Here is a 19,854-nt window from a genome sequence, read left to right as displayed (position 1 = left end):
TCAGTAACCTGCCGGGTTGCTGCTGGTCCCTTTGGTTCTTGTCGCAGCAGTTCTGAGTGGCAACTGACCCACCCGGACAGTCAGTACCGCCACCCACAGAAGGGGTCCGGTGCGTAGTATAAAAATATAACAGCTTTACTGTAGAACTTTGCAGGTTTCAGTACACAGTTATATAAGCAAAGGCTTTAGCGCTTGACCTTAGTGCTGGAGGTAGGTGCTTGAGAAGAGTTGTAGCAGCGCTTGCAGAGTTAAGAGTAGAAGGTGGAGAGGAGAGGAGTTTGCCAGAGAAGCCCTAACCCAATGTAGCTCTGTACTCTGCTGGAACCTTGAGATATATCTTCAGTAGTGAAGTGTTACTTGTACTCACGTTTAGACACTGCCTGACCGCCCTTGCCCTCTGGTAGCGTAGAACGTGTTCCAGTAGGGTAGTACGAGCATAGTGAATAGAATAGTTTGGCTGAAAGAACGGTTGGTCTCTGCATCTGCTCATGTAGGTGGCTAGACTAAACTAAACCATGTTCCTGAGAGGGGTCCTGGCGTTGGCCAGACCCTGGATTAAACCTGCAGGAACTTAGCTTTTTGTGATTTTCCTCACTGAGAATCTAGTTAGAACTGACTGTTCTTCCTCCACCAGGGAAACTCCTCCTACAAGGGCTTTCTGTATGCCTGCCTGTGAGTGGTGGGGATGAGTGTGCGCAGGAGATCCTATTGGTCAACACAGAGCACATGGCACAACACAAAACATTAACCCATGACTTACTTCTGCTGTGCAATACATAGAAGGATACAAAACACTGGCACCTAGTGGGGAAACTCAATACTTCATCCACCACTTAAACTGAGAGAAAAAGCTTTTTGACAGGTGCATAGGAGAGAAAGAAACACCAGTGGTGGGACACCACACTCGCACACAATTTTTAACAGGGTCACAACAGCCTCCTACCCAAAATTATAAGGAGGGTCACAACAGGCTCTTACCCTAAATTGTTATGTGGGTCACTGTGTGGTAACTCGCGGACAATTTTTACAGGGGTTACCAGCAGCTTCTCTTCTAATTTTAAGGAGGGTCACCGCTAGGCTCTTCTGCAAAATCTTTGCAGCATGTCCATATAGCCCTACTTTATGCATAATGAAAGATGTATGGGATTTCCTTTTCCCAGAACCTATGGTCGTCAGAGATGACGGGAACTAAGGTGAGACATGTGTCAGCTTTTAAGGGGTGTAGGAAGATATTTTTTTTTCTTTTCCTTTTTGGTTCTCTACAAGTAAATGTACAGGAAAGGACGTTAAGTAAATGTATAGGAAAGGACTTTTTCCCCCACTTTAAATTGGACTTTATCTTGGGGTGGCTGTCAGTTTGTTAAAGTGGTGTAATTCAGGGAACTGTGAGTCTTTAAAGGGGAACTATCAGCAGGTTAGACAAATCTAACTTGCTAAAAGCCCCCTATAGTGCCCGGGATGCTAAGGAGGAAGGTATATGTTGGCACTAGTCCCCCGCTGTTAGTTGGCGTAACCTTTGTCCGGGAGCACTACCCCGTCCCCACAGCGTAATTTTTAAAACAAATCCATGCTTTTGCAATTGAATATACTGTTAATAAAAAAAATATGAATATATAAATAAATGTATATATATTTATTTAGAGTATATTTAATTGCAAAAGCATGGGTTTGTTTTAATTAAGTTATTGATCAACGAAAATAGCTTTATTAGAACGAAAATGTGTTTTATTAATTAAATATTAACTATTACAGGAAGCTGTATTAATGACGGCAATTCCTATTGCCGGTAATACAGCTCAATGTACTAATTAATACTTTAATTAAAATAGCAAATGTTTCTTCTAATGATGCTATATTTTTTATCACAATAGCAACATTAGAAGAAACATTTTGATTTATATATCCACCCAGCTGATTGGCTGAGCGGACATATAAAGAGCCGGTCCCGTCACACTGAGCTCAGTGTACCGGGGACCGTCGAAGAGAGAAGATAGAAGACATCGTAGGGTGAGTAGAAAGCCCTCCCCCCCCTCCCCTGCACTGCACCCATCCCAGCAAGGAAGGGGGGGGGGGTCACTTAACCCCTTCCTTGCTGGTATGGCTGCAGTCTGACATCAGTCTGGCCCCAAAAGAGTTAAGTGGGGACCCTTACTTAATCCCCTAGGGGCCAGGTTATTCAGTATGGCACCCAAAGGGTTAAGGGGGATGCAATGCATCCTCCTTTAAACCCGTGGGTTTCAGACTATAAGCAGCGATCTGTAAAGATGCTGCATACTGTAAAGTACACAACACCGCTCACAATGATGGGTGTTGTGCTCCTGTTTGTGTGTGTGTTTTTTTTGTGTGTTTCTCCCTATTTGTTTTTCAGATATCGGTATCCTGTGGATTACGGCAGATTCAGTGGACTATAGCGATGACCAGCGGTTGTTGGGATTTAAAAAAAAAAAAAGGTCAACAAGGGGTGTGGGGTTGTTTTTATTTGAATAAAAAATATTTTTCACTTGTGTCGTGTCTTTACTATATAGACTTAGTAGTGGAAGCCGTCAATAGACGGAATCCATTACTAGGTCAGGGCTTAGTGTTAGCCGGTATAAAATGGCTAACACTAACCCCCATTATTACCCCAGAACCCAATGCCACCAGGGGTACTGGGAAGAGCCAGGTGCCAGTGTACCAGAGCGCCAAAATTGGTGCTCCTGGACTGGGCGGCAGCAGGCTGGTATTATTAAGGCTGGGGAGGGCCAAAACAAATGGCCCTTTCCACCCTGGTGTTACTAGGCTGCTGTTGCTTGGTTGTTAACCCGGCTGGTTATAAAAATAGGGGAAACTTTATGCGTAGTTTTTTTAAAACAAATAAATAATTAAAATAAAACGCATAGAGTTCCCCCTATTTTCAACAGGAGCACAACACCCATCATTGTGAGCAATATTGTGTACCTTATAGTATGTAGCATCTTTACAGCTCGCTGCTTACAGTGTGGCACCTGTAGTATAGAGTTGATAAAGGTGCTGTACACTTGTAGTAGAGTTGGTGGAGGTCCTGTATACCTGTAGTGTAAAGTTTGGGGTCCTATATACCTGTAGTATATAGTTGGTGGAGTTCCTGTATACTTGTATTATAGAGTTGGTGAAGGTTCTGTATACCTGTAGTGTATAGTTTTGGGTTTCTGTAAACCCGTAGTGTATAGTTTGGGGTCCTGTATACCTGTAGTATATAGTTGGTAGAGGTCCGATATACCTGTAGTTTAAAGTTTGGGGGTCCTGTATACCTGTAGTATAGAGTTGGTGGAGGTCCGGTATACCTGTAGTTTAAAGTTTGGAGGTCCTGTATACCTGTAGTGTATAGTTTTGGGGTCCTGTATACCTGTAGTGTATAGTTTTGGGTCCTATATACCTGTAGTATATAGTTGGTGGAGTTCCTGTATACTTGTAGTGTATAGTTTTGGGGTCCTATATACCTGTAGTGTATAGTTTGGGGTCCTGTATACTTGTAGTATATAGTTGGTGGAGGTCCTGTATACCTGAAGTATATAGTTGGTGAAGGTCCTGTATACCTGTAGTGTATAGTTTTGGGGTCCTGTATACCTGTAGTGTCCTGTATACCTGCAGGGTCGTATTTACCATTAGGCACCCATGGTCTGGTGCCTAGGGTAGCACCTTGCAGAGGGGCAGTACCCTCCCATTCAGAAAATCTGGTGTCTTTTCGAGGGGGGTATGGCAGTATTGGTCAGGTCTGGTATAGTGGTGTTATCCAGTCACAGTATGGCGGTATTGGTCAGGTCTGGTATGGCGGTGTTATCCAGTCACAGTATGGCGGTATTGGTCAGATCTGGTATGGCAGTGTTATTCAGTCACAGTGTGTCGGTATTGGTCAGGTCTGGTATGGCAGTGTTATCCAGTCACAGTGTGGCGGTATTGGTCAGGCTTGGTGTGGCGGTGTTAAATGTGGCGTCTGGAGCTATTACCTACCTATCGTCGTCTTCCGGAGTCCATGCATGCGCAGTACGTCTGAGTCGTCTCCTGCCGTACTGCGCATGGGTGGACTACAGAAGACGTCTGCGTTGCGTGCGGATGATGTCAGCGCGCCGCCGACTTGAAACGCAAGCCGCCGGGTCACGTGGATGGAAGGCAGACCTTAAGCACGCCCCTCTGGGCGTGATTACAGCCATTACAGACGCCCAGGACCTGTGACTGATTCTGCCCACCTTGACTAAATCCGCCCACCGTGACTACTTGCCAGAAATTTACTTACAGCGCGGGACTTCTTCAAAGTAAGATTACTGACTGATGGAGGGGGGCACGGAGGTTACAGGGGGATGTTTAGGAAACGTGCTGGGTGATGTGCCAGCACGTTTCCTTATCTTAAGATGGATTTTCGGCGTGATTGGTTCCCTTTAAGCTATTGAACAATGAAAATAACTTTATTAGAATGAAACTTTGTTTTATTAATTAAATACTAACTATTACAGGGATGGGCATTATTGCCGGCAATTGCTAATTGCCGCTTATACCGTTCCCTGTATTACTGCTTCCCCAGATGCATTCCAGAGGTGTTTGCATCACTTTCTAGAGATGTCTTGGACTTGGTGACCTCCGATTCGTCAAATCTTGATTTCCAGGTCCCAAGGATTTTTCTCCCATAGACTATAATGGGATTCCATATTCGATCAAGTAGTCGATTATCGGGAGCTATTCAAATCGAATCCAATCTAATTGAATATTTCACTATTCGCTCATCCCTAATAATGATCCCTTACGCTGATGTCCCTGTGTTTGCCTCCTCTTCTCTGTTCCGTGCCCCTGTCACAATCTTGTGACAGCAGCAGGGGAGAGAATGGAGGGGGGAAAGCTCATGGCCGTGCACCCTGCTTTCCCTCCCTCCTCCCACCGGCCTCCGTAGCCAGGAAACCGGACCTGAGGCTTCTGGTTTCCATGGCTACGATCGGGACTCTGTTATCACTTTGCAGAGCCCCGATGGACACCAGCAGAGAATTCTCCCTCTGTAGACAGAGAATTCTCTGTCAGGAGCCCTATAGATGCTGCGGTTGTGCTGTAGGGTTAACTCTGAGCACCGGAGAGTTGCGGCGGGTCCCAAGGTATCACTGATAGCCGGGACACGCCGCGGATGACACAGGTGTAGATCCTGCTCCTGTGTCATCTTGGATCGGTAATTAACCTCACTGCAGCATCGGGCATGGGCTGCAGCGACGTTAATTAACTGTGCAGCAGCGGGAAGAGGTTAAATTTCTAATTTTTTAAAGTAGTAAAATAAAACAAAAGTTATATAAATTTCGTATGCCTGTAATTGTACTGACCCAGAGAATACAGATAACAGACAAGAAGAGGCCTCAGCACCTGAGGCCTCTAAAGTTTGTGCTGTTAAGAAACAGGCAGATACAGTAATCATCAAATGGGTGACTAATACACAAGACATAATCAATGTATGGAATAGATATTGGGGCCGATTTACTAATGTGTTCCTGGGAGCAAATAGTTGGGCTTTTGTCCATTTTCCCTGTCGGTTCAGTGTTCCGACACATTAACTGAAGGTGTGCGACACAACTCAACCAAACTTAACACACGTTATTTTTGTCCAAGTGGGTGTGTCATGGGTGTGTACTTTAAAACCTGCCACAACTGACAGATCTAGTTTAAAAACCAGCCACTTCTAGTATGATAGTATTGGTGGGATGGTCGGCACTCCAGAGGAAAGGGGGGTGCACTTGGTTGAAAGGTCCAGGAGCAGGCAGATAGGAAAGCCTGGCACTCGCCAGATGATTTATGCTTATTTATTCAAGTGCATCATGCTTCAGTATTACAGTAAGGATGCGTTTCGGCCAAGCATGGCCTCATCAGACAAGCTTACTGTAATATTGATGCATGCTGCACTTGGATAAATAAGCATAATTCATCTGGTAAGTGCCGGGCTCTTCTATTTACTTCTAGTATGATGGGATGGTCGGGTTGTAGTTTTATCCTTTGGAAAACCTTCCAGATCTACATGGGCCATGCGCCACATTAATAAATTTGACATGATAAAAACAGACACAAACAACAGCATAACAACTTAAAATTGATGCATTGTTAGTAAATGAGGCCCATTGTGTCTCTCCAGACAGGTCTGGCAGCGCTACTACGGAACTACATAAATCCATTAGTAATTTTGTCTATATTTCGCCTTTCCAATGATACCAATAAGGAACCGGCATGTTTCTTGAAGGAAAGTTATACCTCCAACCCCTATGTGATGGAAGGAGATGTGGTTATTGGGGGCGTGCTCAAGGTCTCTGATTCAAGATTGACACCTTTTTGTACTTTTTTAAATCCACCATCAGAACATGTGTGCTATTTGTAAGTATGGATACATCATATTCATTGTTATATGAATTTACAGATAAGATAAGGCAAAAGTAAATGCAGGTTGCAGGTTGCTGTGACTAAAATACAGAGAAAAACAGAAAGACGCAACAGCAACCTGCAAGTGCTGGAACTTAGTGTATACACTCCTCAAGTCTCCTGTGGGTGTTTTACATAGAGATTAGTTGGGTCCTGCATGCGCAGTTTTGTAGGCTTTGGCCATTGTCAGTGTAGGACCATCTCTCTGAGGTCACCTTAGCGTGGTGAGATGGTACACTATTTGATCAAATGGATTGCTATGAACCTCAATTTAAAAAAAAAATAGATTTGTTTTTCCATTTCAAATATCTATATTGTGTATAAAACAATGGGAGTATATACGGTAAGTCCTGGCACTTGTAGGTTTGGAGGTTGCTGTTGCACTTTTCTGTTTTTGTCTGTGTTTTAGCCACAGTAGTGTGCAACTTGCACAGTGAACAATGCTGTTGGAGTGGTGGCCATTTTTTGCTTTTTATGCCATTTGGCAAGTGAAAAGTTATTGATCACAGTGGGTTTCACTACTCTAATCCACTGTGGTCATGATATATATCCTGGGAGAGAGTTGCTGCCCACTATATCTCCTAAACACAGCAGGTCTCAGCAGTTGGGCCCACTGTGATCAATAACTTTTGACATGTCTGATGACGTCAGAAGTTATTTTTAATTCTGAGTACTAACACTAATGTTGCTCAAAAGAGGTGGCAGTAGAGAGCAGTGAATGTAAGTTATGATAGTGAAGCGCTTAGGATCACATTGTGTAAATGATTGATGTTCAGTCATTAATATACATTTATTGTTGTCTGCCATAGGTCAGTCCTCCAATACTTCAGACATCTCCTGGCCTTCATGTTTGCTGTAGAGGAAATAAATGGCCAAGAGGAGATCCTACCAAACATTACGCTGGGCTACATACTCCATGACTCGTGTGAGTTAGAAAGGGCAGCTCTGCACCAAGCTCTCTGTATCATCTCTGGGCGAGAAACAATGGCTCCAAACTATGACTGCTTCCAGAAGGGGCGACTGGTCGGTATAGTCGGACATCGATATTCATCCTTATCGGCCTCTATTGCAAGTGTGACTGGAATCTATAGGTATCCTCAGGTGAGCACAGACATATATTACATATCGTATACCATCAGAAATATCCCCAACTTGTTACTTTTACACACATGATACTTTAGATGCTCCTTACACATACAGTACACAGATAGTACATGGACATATCTAGTATACTTAAATGGGGGATTCATTATTCATGCACTTTTAATAGTTTGACAACTGGCATCCCTATCAACCTGCACATTGTGCTCTCCGACAGCAATAGGCAGATGTTCATGAACGTAAGAACTCTTCTTCACTAAACAGATACCTTAAAGGGAACCTGTAACACGGTTTGCCGGGGCCGAGCCCACCCAACTTCCAAGAAAGAGCCCTGGATACTTACTCTTTTCTGGAAGTCCCACTCCTGGACTTGGTCCCAGGAGGGAGATATCGCCGTCGGAAGCCGTGCCCGCGCTCATCAGAGATAAGTCCGACGCCCATAGAAAATAACTGCTCCAGTCATTTTCTATGGACGTCGGACTCACCTCTGGTGATTAGCATACAGCACGCGCTCAGCTTCCGACGACGATATGTCAGTCCCGGGACTGGGTCCAGGAACAGGACTTCCAGGAAAGACTAAGTATCCAGGGCTCCACCGGTGGGGGGGGGGTGGAGGGGGTCGGGCGGGCTCAACCCCGGCACACTGCGTGACAGGTTCCCTTTAAGATCTGGATAAGACCCCATCTACCTCGAACTTGCTGTTAGTCCCTGAGCACTATTTTAAGTCAAGAACTATATAATAATACAAGAATTAGTGACCACTAGTGATGAGCAAGTACTAAAATGCTCGGGTGTTAGTTACTCGAGACGAATATTTCCCAATACTCGGGTGCTCGTTTCGAGTAACCAACCCCATTGAAGTCAATGGAAATCTCGAGCATTTTTGCAGGGGACCCAAGCTCGGCACAGGGAAGGTTGTGTGAAAACCTGTCAACCACAGAAAGTGATGGAAAGACCACGGAAATGGACAGGAAACAGCAGGGGCACCATGGATGGATGCCTCTGAGGCTGCCTAATCGTACCATTACGCCAAATTCTGGGCAACAGCATGGCAGTGATCACACAGTGAACCATTAAAAAAATTTAGCCTGACACAGCATGGCGGTGAGAGCACAGGGAATCATTAAAACAAAGGCAGTATATGAACCACCCAAAAACTTAGCCTGACACAGTATGGTAGTGAGAACACAGTGAACCATTAAAACAGAGGTAGCATATGAACTACCCAAAAACTTAGCCTGACACAGAATGGCAGTGAGGACACAGAGAACCGTTAAAAGTGAGGTAGCAAGTAAGCCTCCCAAAAATTATGCCAGACACAGCATGGCAGTAATGACAGAGTGACCCAGGTAGAAGCGGTAGCAGGAGAGCCTCCCAAAAATTATGCCAGACACAGCATGGCAGTGAGGACAGAGTGACCCAGGTAGAAGCGGTAGCAGGTAAGCCTCTCAAAAATTATGCCAGACACAGCATGGTAGTGATGACACAGAGAACCATTAAAAATGAGGTAGCAAGTGAGACTCCTAAACATTATGCTAAACACAGCATATAGGTGATGACAGAGTGACCCAGGTAGAAGCGGTAGCAGGTGAGTCTCCCAAAAATTATGCCAGACACAGCATGGCAGTGAGGACACAGATAACCATTAAAAGTGAGGTAGCAAGTGAGCCTCGCAAAAATTAGTCCAGACACAGCATGGCAGTGAGGACATAGTGACCCAGGTAGAAGCGGTAGCAGGTAAGCCTTTCAAAACATTATGCTATACACAGCATGGTAGTGAGGACACAGAGAACCATTAAAAGTGAGGAAGCAAGTGAGCCTCCCAAAAATTATGTCAGACACAGCATGGCGGTGATGACAGAGTGACCCAGGTAGAAGCGGTAGCAGATGAGCCTCCCAAAAGTTATGCCAGACACAGCATGGCGGAAGAACAATTGGCTGAGAATTGAAGGAGGAGGAGGAAGAGGAGGTGAAGAGGATATACGAAGAATCCTCATGTTGAGCTGCTTTTCCCAGGTGGACAGTTGAATTCAGGTGAAATCCAGGCTTTTTTCAGGGCACGTATCCAGCTTTGCAACCCAGTAGTTGTGTGTAGCAGAGTGATCGGTAAGGACGCTGGTAAGCCTTCCGCGTCTATATGCTCAAGAGTCGTGATGGGCGTATTGGACTTTCGAAGTGACTGCACTTTCAGCTGACAGCCCGTTTGCCCATTTTTGGACTTTATGTTATGGCTTTCCTATTACTTATTGTGCAGTACTCATTATTGTAAGTATGGAGACTTTGTCTTGTATTGTCATATAATTACTCATTTAAAAAAGTTAAATAAACTCTTTAAAAAAAAAAAGAGACGACAAACAACCCCAAATGCAGGTGTAAACCTTGTGGTCTCATAGCCAAGAATACTGGAGCCTGAAATCTGAGTGCTGAGGAATGGCTCTGAATACAAACAGTAATGGGAAATTCTAGTTTTTGGGTTTTTTTTCAATAAATTAGCAAAGACTTCTAACATTCTGTTGTCAATTATTAAAATGGGGCAATGAGGGCAAAATGAAAGCCAACAAGGAGGGACATAAAATGTGAGAAAGTGACCAGGGCTGAAGACTTCCCGACTACTTGGTATGATTTGCTGGATAGTTAGTACAGAAACAGAGACTCGTGCCAGTGACAGGATTCTCTGCTACTTCCCTGGGGACAGGACTTTGGAGGTAATCTGTCCATAGCTGAAACCCCTCTCTCCCTGGACAGAGAGCGCTGCTATACTCATTCCTTCCTGCAATCTCTGTCAGCCCTCGGGTTTCCCATCCTCTTAATTCCTGCTATACTGTGCCTGCACTTACCCTTAGCCATTCACACTGCTGCTTTAATGTGCCTGTACTCACACTCAGCTATACACGATGCTTTATAGAAAGGTTTGTCACTGTCTGTCTGTCACTGTCCTCCTGCACAGCTCCTTATTCTGACTTCCTGATTGGTCCTGACTTCCTGATTGGTCCACCTCTGACAGCAGCCCTGCTTCTCTATTCTAGCCCGTTGTACTTCACTACTACACTGTGGGGATCTGCAGCTCCACCCTGTATCTACAAACTGCTGCTGTGTTATCAGGGTTATACAGTTACTATACATTATATACCACATGCTGATTGCTATACTGTACAGTAACTTATATATCACATATCCAGCTGCTGTGTTATCAGGGTTATACAGTTACTATACATTATATACCACATGCTGCTATACTGTACAGTAACTTATATATCACATATCCAGCTGCTGTGTTATCAGGGTTATACAGTTACTATACATTATACACCACATGCTGCTATACTGTACAGTAACTTATATATCACATCCAGCTGCTGTGTTATCAGGGTTATACAGTTACTATACATTATATACCACATGCTGATTGCTATACTGTACAGTAACTTATATATCACATATCCAGCTGCAGTGTTATCAGGGTTATACAGTTACTATACATTATACACCACATGCTGCTATACTGTACAGTAACTTATATATCACATATCCAGCTGCTGTGATATCAGGGTTATACAGTTACTATACATTATATACCACATGCTGATTGCTATACTGTACAGTAACTTATTTATCACATATCCAGCTGCTGTGTTATCAGGGTTATACAGTTACTATACATTATACACCACATGCTGATTGCTATACTGTACAGTAACTTATATATCACAGATTCCACTGTTTATAAATGTTTGTTTCATCTGTTCTACAGGTTATTCAGAATAAAAAAATATATATAATTTTTGGGGTGTGGAACCAATTTTCTGCATATCAGTGATTTCTTGTGGGAAAATTTGCTTTGGTGTGAGAGTGGATTTGGATTACAAGCGCCGTCCCGGAACAAATTATGCTCGTAATCCAAGGTACCACTGTATAATTTATGTCTTTATTTTATTTTATGTCATTGACAGATCAGTTACGGGAGCAGAGATTCGGTTTTTAATGATGACGTTAATCTCCCGTCCTTCCATCGCACGTTCCCCGGTCAGAGGGCGCAGCACGATGCGCTCATACAGCTACTGAAGCATTTCGGCTGGACCTGGGTGGGAATTCTTTCTTCGGTTGGTGACAGCAGCCAACGTTCCAGTTTGGAGCTGAAGGAGAGACTGACACAGAACGGGATCTGCGTGGAATTTCTCGTCACAGTGGAAAATGTATTTACACGGTCAAATTTTAAATCCAAAGGTGACATAACACACTCCACCAGCCATGTGCTAATTTTTAATCATGAATTGGACCGCACCACCTTATTATCCGATATCACTAAAAAAAACGACCTCAGAAAAGTCTTCATTTTTCTTTTCAACTTTCCAGCAAAACTCAATGTAAATGACATGTCAGAACTTAACGGCTCCTTACTGTTCCAATTACAGAGAACAGAGATTCCCGGCCTGAAGTCTTTCCTCCTAGATGCAAACCCCCAGAAATATCCCGATCTCTATGTTTTACGGAAAATTTGGGTGGAGACATTTGATTGTTTGCCTGAAGGTCTTGAACGTAACCACTTGAGAGAATATATGGCAGGTGTCTGTAATGAGTCGGATAACTTTCACACTTTAAAAAGTGAAGCGTATGATGTGGACAATTTCCACCTCACCTTCCAAGTGTACGGGGCGGTGTATGCGCTGGCGTATGCCCTGCATGACCTGACTACTCACAGGGCCCAAGAGCATTCAGTGGACTCTCCATCAAGATGGAAACCATGGAAGGTGAGTGCTCACTCTATACAGTGGTTTGCAATAAATTAGAATATCAACAATTTTTTTTTTTAGTAATTCAATTCAAAAAATGACCTCATATATTTTATAGAGTCATTACATACAGAGTGAACTTTTTCAAGCATTTATTTCTGGTAAAGTTAATTATTATGGATTACAGCCAAGAAAAAACCAAAAGTCCGTATTTCACAAAAATTAGAATATTATATAAAACCAACTTAAAAAAAAATGTTTTTAACATAGAAATGTCGACAAAATGAAAAGTCTGTACAGTTAATGCCCTCAAAACTTGGTCGGGGCACCTTTTGCATGAATGACGGCATCAATGCGACAATGTGGCATGGAGGTGATCAGCTGATGGTGCTGCAGAGGTGTTATTGAAGCCCAGGTTGCTGTGATAGCGGCCTTCAGCTCGTCTGCATTGTTGGCTCTGGTGTCTTTCATCTTCCTCTTGACAATACCCCATAAATTCTCTATGGGGTTAAGGTCTGGTGAGTTTGCTGAGAAGAAGAAAATTCCATCTCCAAAAATCTTCTCAGCACAGGGAAGCATGAAGTGCTCTAAAATGTCCTGGTAGACGGCAGCGGTGACTTTGGTGTTGATGAAACCCAGTGAAGCTCCACCAGCAGATGACATGGCTCCCCAAACCATCACTGATTGTGGAACCTTCACACTAGACCTCCAGCAGCTTGGATTGGGCCTCTCCACTCTTCCTCCAGCAGCTTGGATTGGGCCTCTCCACTCTTCCTCCAGCAGCTTGGATTGGGCCTCTCCACTCTTCCTCCAGATTTTGGGACCGAGATTTACAAATGAAATGCAAAATTTACTTTCATCTGAAATCAGCCCCTTGGACCACTGATCAGCAGTCCAGTCCTTCTTCTCCTTGGCCCAGATAAGACGCTTCTGGCCTTGTTTATTGGTCAGGAGTGACACCTGGGATGTAACACTTGTAGCCCATGTCCTGCAGACGTCTGGATGTGCTTGTGGCTTTTGAAGCACTGACTCCAGCAGCAGGACACTCTTTGTGAATCTCTTCCAAATCTCCCGCAATCCTAAAAGTGTCATGAATTCAACTTTGGCGCAGTCCTCGGTGCGTAAGGTACGACCGAGACTGCGATTTTGGCCATAATCTTCCATTTATTCTGTGTTTTGTTTGCCTTGTTTTTGCCCTGTCTGAACTGTGTCTTATTTCTTCTGGTCTGCTAATTGTTTTCCCTGCCCCACCCGTGTCTGTGCTGCTAAGTTTCCTCTGGTCATGTATAGTTAACCTGCCTTTGCCTCAGTGATTGACAGCTGGTCCCTCCTATCATCTTCTGTACTTGGTTCCTTGGCTGTAATCCATAATCATAATTATAAACGCTAGAAAAAGTTCACTCTGTATGTAATGACTTTATGGAATATGATTATACTGCACTAAAGTCACAAAGCACAAGGATTTTCTTCCTCTACTATCTGGTCATACATCATCATTTCTTTACATTGTTGTGTTCATGGCTGACATGATTCCATTTACAATAACAATTGCTGAAAGCTTTCCTGAAGATCTATAGAAACCAAACCTTCCCTAGGCTGATTTCATAGCTGCATATTAGGCCACATTTTAAACACCTATCATGGCTGATGACCCAAATTAACAGGTGTAAGGCTGGGACCATCATACAGCCCATCATACACGTGCAAAAATGCAACAGTAATACTCCTGTGTGATATCAGATTTAAAGGGGTTGTGCAAATCACACCGATCAAAGCTGTGATTGGGCCCATAAATCCAGGCAGCTCAGAGGTCAATTTATGGATTATGTATTATGCTACAAGGTATACAGATAACTTGTTGTTTATTCATGTATATCGCTTTTCATTCTAGGCTAGCTAGGCGGTCCTGCTTAGTGATTAACAGTTACCTTTATTTACAATTACACAGATATCTGTCAATCACTGATTATCCCCGCCCACATGACTATTAGCCCAGAATAAACAGAGATTGACATGAATAAATGACAAGTTATCCTGGAACTTTACCTAGACAACTATATATCCCCCTGCTCAGCTCCTCCTGCTTTATAACATGATGGTGGCAGATTGAATTGGATAAAATGTTATTTTCTTCTAAACCAACAGCTCAATTATTACCTGAAAAGAATTCACCTGTTCACCCCCGGGGGAGAGGAGATCTATTTCACTAAAGACGGACACTTCCTTACAAAATTTGACATTTTAAATTATGTTTCATTCGAGAACGGATCGTCGCAGACAAATACGGTTGGATATTACCGAGAAACTACTGACGGTTTCCAGCTGGAAATAAATGACAGCGCCATCTGCTGGAATCCACATTTTACTCAGGTACTGGGTGTCATATTACCGCAACAAAACACACAGGGGTACATTTACGAAAGTCTCGCCCAAGGCGTACATCAGGGAGAAGGCGCAGATTTGCCCCTTCTCCCTGGTGTATACCTGCTGTATCCCCCGCTCACCCGATGAGGGGGCAGGAGGGGCTTGGCAAGGCAAGAAGGCATGGCCTCCATCTCAGTACTAAATACTAATAATAGTACTAAATAATAGAACCTCAGTACTAAATAATACCACCATTGTTAGGAATAAGGGACAGGATGACACTAGGACAGGTGAGCCCTGAAGCTGGCACCCACCCCGCTGTCCCTGCCTACTTGCTTTAGAAGCCCTAAAATGGCAACGGACAACTGGTTACATAGTTAATACCGTTGAAAAAAGACACATGTCCATCAAGTTCAACCAAGGAGGGGATGGATACAGGGAAGGGGGAGGGGTGATAGGTTCTATACATACAGGGAAGGGGGAGGGATGATAGGTTCTATACATACAGGGAAGGGGGAGGGATGATAGGTTCTATACATACAGGGAAGGGGGAGGGGTGATAGGTTCTATACATACAGGGAAGGGGGAGGGGTGATAGGTTCTATACATATGCATTTATATTATTTTGCTCTAAGAACTTGTCTAGCCCTGTTTGAAGCCCTCTACTGCTTTTGCTGTGACCAGATCCTGTGGTAGACTGTTCCACAGATTCACAGTTCTCATTGTAAAGAAGGCTTGTCGCCTCTGGAGATTGAACCTTTTTTTCTCCAGGTGGAGGCAGCGCCCCCTTGTCTCTCCAGGCGGAGGCAGCGCCCCCTTGTCTCTCCAGGTGGAGGCAGTGCCCCCTTGTCTCTCCAGGCGGAGGCAGCGCCCCCTTGTCTCTCCAGGTGGAGGCAGCGCCCCTTGTTTCTCCAGGCAGAGGCAGTGCCCCCTTGTCTCTCCAGGCGGAGGCAGTGCCCCCTTGTCTCTCCAGGCGGAGGCAGCCCCCCTTGTTTCTCCAGGCAGAGGCAGTGCCCCCTTGTCTCTCCAGGCGGAGGCAGTGCCCCCTTGCCCTTTGAGGGGGTTTTACTTGGAACATCTTTTCCCCATATTTCTTGTAGGGGCCATTTATATATTTAAATTAATCATATCTCCCCTTAAACATCTCTTCTCCAGACTAAACAAATGTAATTCTTTTAATCTCTCCTCATAACTAAGATGCTGTATTCCCCTTATTAGTTTAGTTGCCCGTCTTTGTACCCTCTCCAGCTCTAGAACGTCCTTTTTATGAATCGGGTTCCAAAACTGGACGGCATACTCCAGATGAGGCCGCACCAAAGCTTTATAAAGCGGTAACATTATATCCCTGTCCCGAGAGTCCAGGCCTCTTTTAATGCATGACAATATCCTGCTGGCCATAGAAGCCGCTGACTGACATTGTGTGCTGTTCTGTAGTCTATTATCTACAAGTACACCCAGATCCTTCTCCATCAGCGACTCTCCCAGTGTAACTCCCCCCAGGACATATGATGCATGCGGGTTATTAGTACCCAGGTGCATAATTTTACATTCATCCACATTGAACCTCATTTGCCAAGTGGACGCCCAAACACTCAGTGAGTTTAAGTCATCCTGTAACATCTGCACATCCTCCATAGACTGTACTGTACTACAAAGCTTGGTGTCATCTGCAAAGATAGAAACATTGCTGTTAATTACATTCTCAACAAGTTAAACAGAAGAGGGCCCAGTACTGACCCTTGGGGTACACCACTTATTACCGGGGAACATTCTGAGTAGGAATCATTGACCACCACTCTTTGAGTACGTTTATTAATCCAGTTTTCAATCCAGTTACACATTAAACTTTCCAAACCGATAGACTTTAACTTACCCATCAGACGTCCATGAGGAACTGTGTCAAACGCTTTAGCAAAATCCAGGTACACGATATCCACAGCTGCGCCCCCATCCAGGCTTCTACTTACCTCTTCATAGAAACATATTAGGTTGGTTTGACAGCTTCTGTCCTTAGTAAAACCATGCTGGTTATCACTTATAATACTATTAGCCACTACATATTCCTGGATGTAGTCCCTTATAAGCCCCTATAGTTTCCCCACAATGGACGTTAAGCTTACGGGTCTATAGTTACCTGGGGAAGTTCAAGAGCCCTTTTTGAAGATCAGCACTACATTTGCCTTATGCCAGTCCCTCGGCACAATTCCAGTAAGCAAAGAATCACTGAATATTTCATACAAGGGTAGAGAAATTACAGAACTGAGTTCCCTAAGAACTCTGGGGTGTAATCCATCAGGCCCTGGAGCTTTGGTTACATTGAGTTTATTTAATTTATCTTGGACCATATCTATAGTATACCAGTTCAGTACATTACATGTGTTAGCAGCACTAGCCCCACCCACCTCAGTACTGGCCCCGCCCACCACAGCTCCATCCTCTTCTTTTGTATATACAGAACTGAAGAAGCCATTAAGTAACTCAGCTTTCTCCTGATTCCCAGATATTAACTCCCCGTCGCCATTATTTAGGGGTCCTACATGCTCTGACCTTGGTTTGTTTGCATTAATATATTTGAAGAATTTTTGGGGGTTTCTTTGCTTTCTATAGCTACCTGCCTTTCATTGTGAATTTTTGCTGCTTTTATTACATTTTTACAGGTTTTGTTGACTTCTTTGTAATGTTTAAAGTCTACAGCTGACCCCTCTGATTTGTATTTGTATAAAACCCCTTTTTTCTCATTTATAGCCCTTCTAACCTCGGTTGTCGCCATGTGGGATTGGATTTTAACCGTTTATATTTGTTACCCATAGGAATATATTTGGCAGTACAATTATTTAACCCCTTAAGGACCGGGGCAATTTTGCGTTTTAGTTTTTTCCTCCTTGTGCATAAAAGGCTATAGCAGTTGTATTTTTTCACCTAGAAACCACATGAGCCCTTATTTTTTGCGCCACTAATTGTACTTTGCAATGACAGGCTGAATTTTTGCATAAAGTACAATGCGAAACCAGAAAAAAATTCAATGTGTGGTGAAATTGAAAAAAAAAAACACATTTTGTGTTTTTAGTGGATATGTGTTTTTACGCCGTTCGCCCTGGGGTAAAACTGACTTGTTATATATGTTTCACAAGTCGTTACAATTAAAACGATATATAACATGTATAACTTTTCTTGTATCTGATGGCCGGTAAAAAATTAAAACCATTGTTTACAAATATAGGTTCCTTAACCCCTTAAGGACAGAGCCTGAAATGGCCTTAATGACAGAGACAAATTTTATGAATATGACCTGTGTCACTTTAGTCATTAATAACTTCGGGATGCTTTTACCTATCCGGCTGATTCTGAGATTGTTTTCTCGTGACATATTGTACTTCACATTTCTGGTAAAATGGAGTCGATACTCATAACGAATCTTTATGAAAAACACCAAAATAACGTGAAAAATTGTGAAAAAATGCATTTTTCCAACTTTGAAACCTTCCTGCTTATACAGAAAATGGTTATGCCACATAAATTATATATTAAATAGCATTAGCAACATGTCTACTTTATGTTGGTAGCATTTATTAAACTATATTTCATTTTTTTTAGACAATAGAAAGCTTAAATCATTAGCAGCAATTTTCCAAATTTTCTGTAAAATTTCAAAATCAGATATTTTCAGGGACCTGTTCAGGTTGAAAGTGTATTTGAGGGGCCTGTATGTTAGAAAGCCCCACAAAGCACCCCATTTCAGAAACTGCACCCCCCAAACTCTGCAAAAGCACATCCAGAAAGTGTTTTAACCCTTTAGGGGAGTCACAGAAATAAAAGCCAAGTGTGTAAGAAATTTGAAAATTTTTATTTTCTGTGCAGAGATTTTATTGTAGTCCAATATCTTTCATAATGATAAACCTATTACCAGAGAAATGCACCCCAATATTGATTGCCCCGTTTCTGCAGTTTATAGAAATACCCCATATGTGGCCGTATTGCGCTATTTGACGCAACCACAAGCCTCAGATATAAAGGAGCGCCCAGTGAATTTCAACGCCTCCGTTATATTTGGTTATTTTTGACCATACCACTTCAGGTGGGCAGAGGCTCTGGGGTGCCAAAACCTAAAAAACACCCCTAAAGGGACACCATTTAGAAAACTACACCCCTCAAGGAATGTAACAAGGGGTGTGGTGAGCATTTGGACCCCAAAGGGGCTTCACAGATTTTCAGAACAATGTGGTGTAAAAAAGGAAAAATTCTATTTTTTACACTAAAATGTTGTTCTAGCCTTCATTTTTCATTTTTACAAGGGGATAAAAGAAAAAAAAAACACCAAATGTGTAGCGCAGTTTCTCCCGAGTACGGAAATACCCCACATGTGGACATAAAGTGCCAAGCGGGCGCAGGACGAGCCTCCAAAGGGAAGGAGCGCCAATTGTCCTTTGCAAGCTGGATTTTACTGGAATGGATTTCAAGGGTCATGTCGCATTTACAGACCCCTCGTGCTGCCAAGACAGTGGAAACCCCCCACAAGTGACCCCATTTTGGAAACTACACCCCTCAAGCAATCTAACAAGGGGTGCAGTGAGCATATGGACCCCACTGGTGACGGGTACAAATGTGGAACAATGTGACGTGAAAGGGAAAATTTTCATTTTTTCACTTTCTCGGCACAAATGTGGCCATCATCAAGGGGTCCATATCCTCACTGCACCCCTTGATAGATTCCTTGAGGGGTGTAGTTTCCAGAATGGGGTCACTTGTGGGGGGTTTACAGTGTTTTGGCAGCACGAGGGCTCTGTAAATGCGACATGGCGTTCATCATCCATTCTGGCCAAATCCAGCCTCCAAAATCCAAATGGCGCTCCTTCCCTTCGGAGGCTTGCCCTGCACCCACACGGCGCTTTATGTCCACATGTGGGGTATTTACGGACTCAGGGGGAATTGCTCTACACATTTTGTGTGTTTTTTTCTCTTTTAACCCCTTGTGAAAATGAAAAATTTAAGGCTAAACCAACATTATAGTGTAAAAAATTTAATATTTAATTACAACGCCATATTGTTCCACATTTGTGCCCGTCACCAGTGGGGTCCATATGCTCACTACACCCCTTGTTACATTCCCTGAGGGGTGTAGTTTCCATAATGGAGTCAATTGTGGGGGGGTTCAACTGTCTTGGCAACACAGGGGCCTTTTAAATGCAACAATGCCCTTGGAATCCATTCCAGCCAAATCCAGCCTTCAAAAACCAAATGGCGCTCCTTCCCTTTGGAGGCTTAC

General features: G+C 43.5%; 1 protein-coding gene across 1 annotated transcript in view; it reads left to right on the top strand.

Annotated features, from left to right (window-relative positions):
- The first annotated feature begins 1,178 nt into the window (after positions 1 to 1,178).
- Positions 1,179 to 19,854, top strand: part of LOC138795338 (vomeronasal type-2 receptor 26-like) — a 38,084-nt gene continuing 19,408 nt past the window's right edge. The window contains exons 1-5 of the mRNA XM_069974327.1: positions 1,179 to 1,193; positions 6,116 to 6,351; positions 7,206 to 7,497; positions 11,448 to 12,245; positions 14,373 to 14,597. Of these exons, the coding sequence (XP_069830428.1) occupies positions 1,179 to 1,193; positions 6,116 to 6,351; positions 7,206 to 7,497; positions 11,448 to 12,245; positions 14,373 to 14,597 (1,566 nt within the window). The remainder of the gene's footprint in view (positions 1,194 to 6,115; positions 6,352 to 7,205; positions 7,498 to 11,447; positions 12,246 to 14,372; positions 14,598 to 19,854) is intronic.

The sequence above is a fragment of the Dendropsophus ebraccatus genome, chromosome 6 (genome assembly GCF_027789765.1).
Source record: "Dendropsophus ebraccatus isolate aDenEbr1 chromosome 6, aDenEbr1.pat, whole genome shotgun sequence".
NCBI classification, from domain to species: domain Eukaryota; kingdom Metazoa; phylum Chordata; class Amphibia; order Anura; family Hylidae; genus Dendropsophus; species Dendropsophus ebraccatus.
The sequence above is the reverse complement of the archived record's forward strand: the minus strand, read 5'-3'. Positions and strand labels throughout refer to the sequence as shown.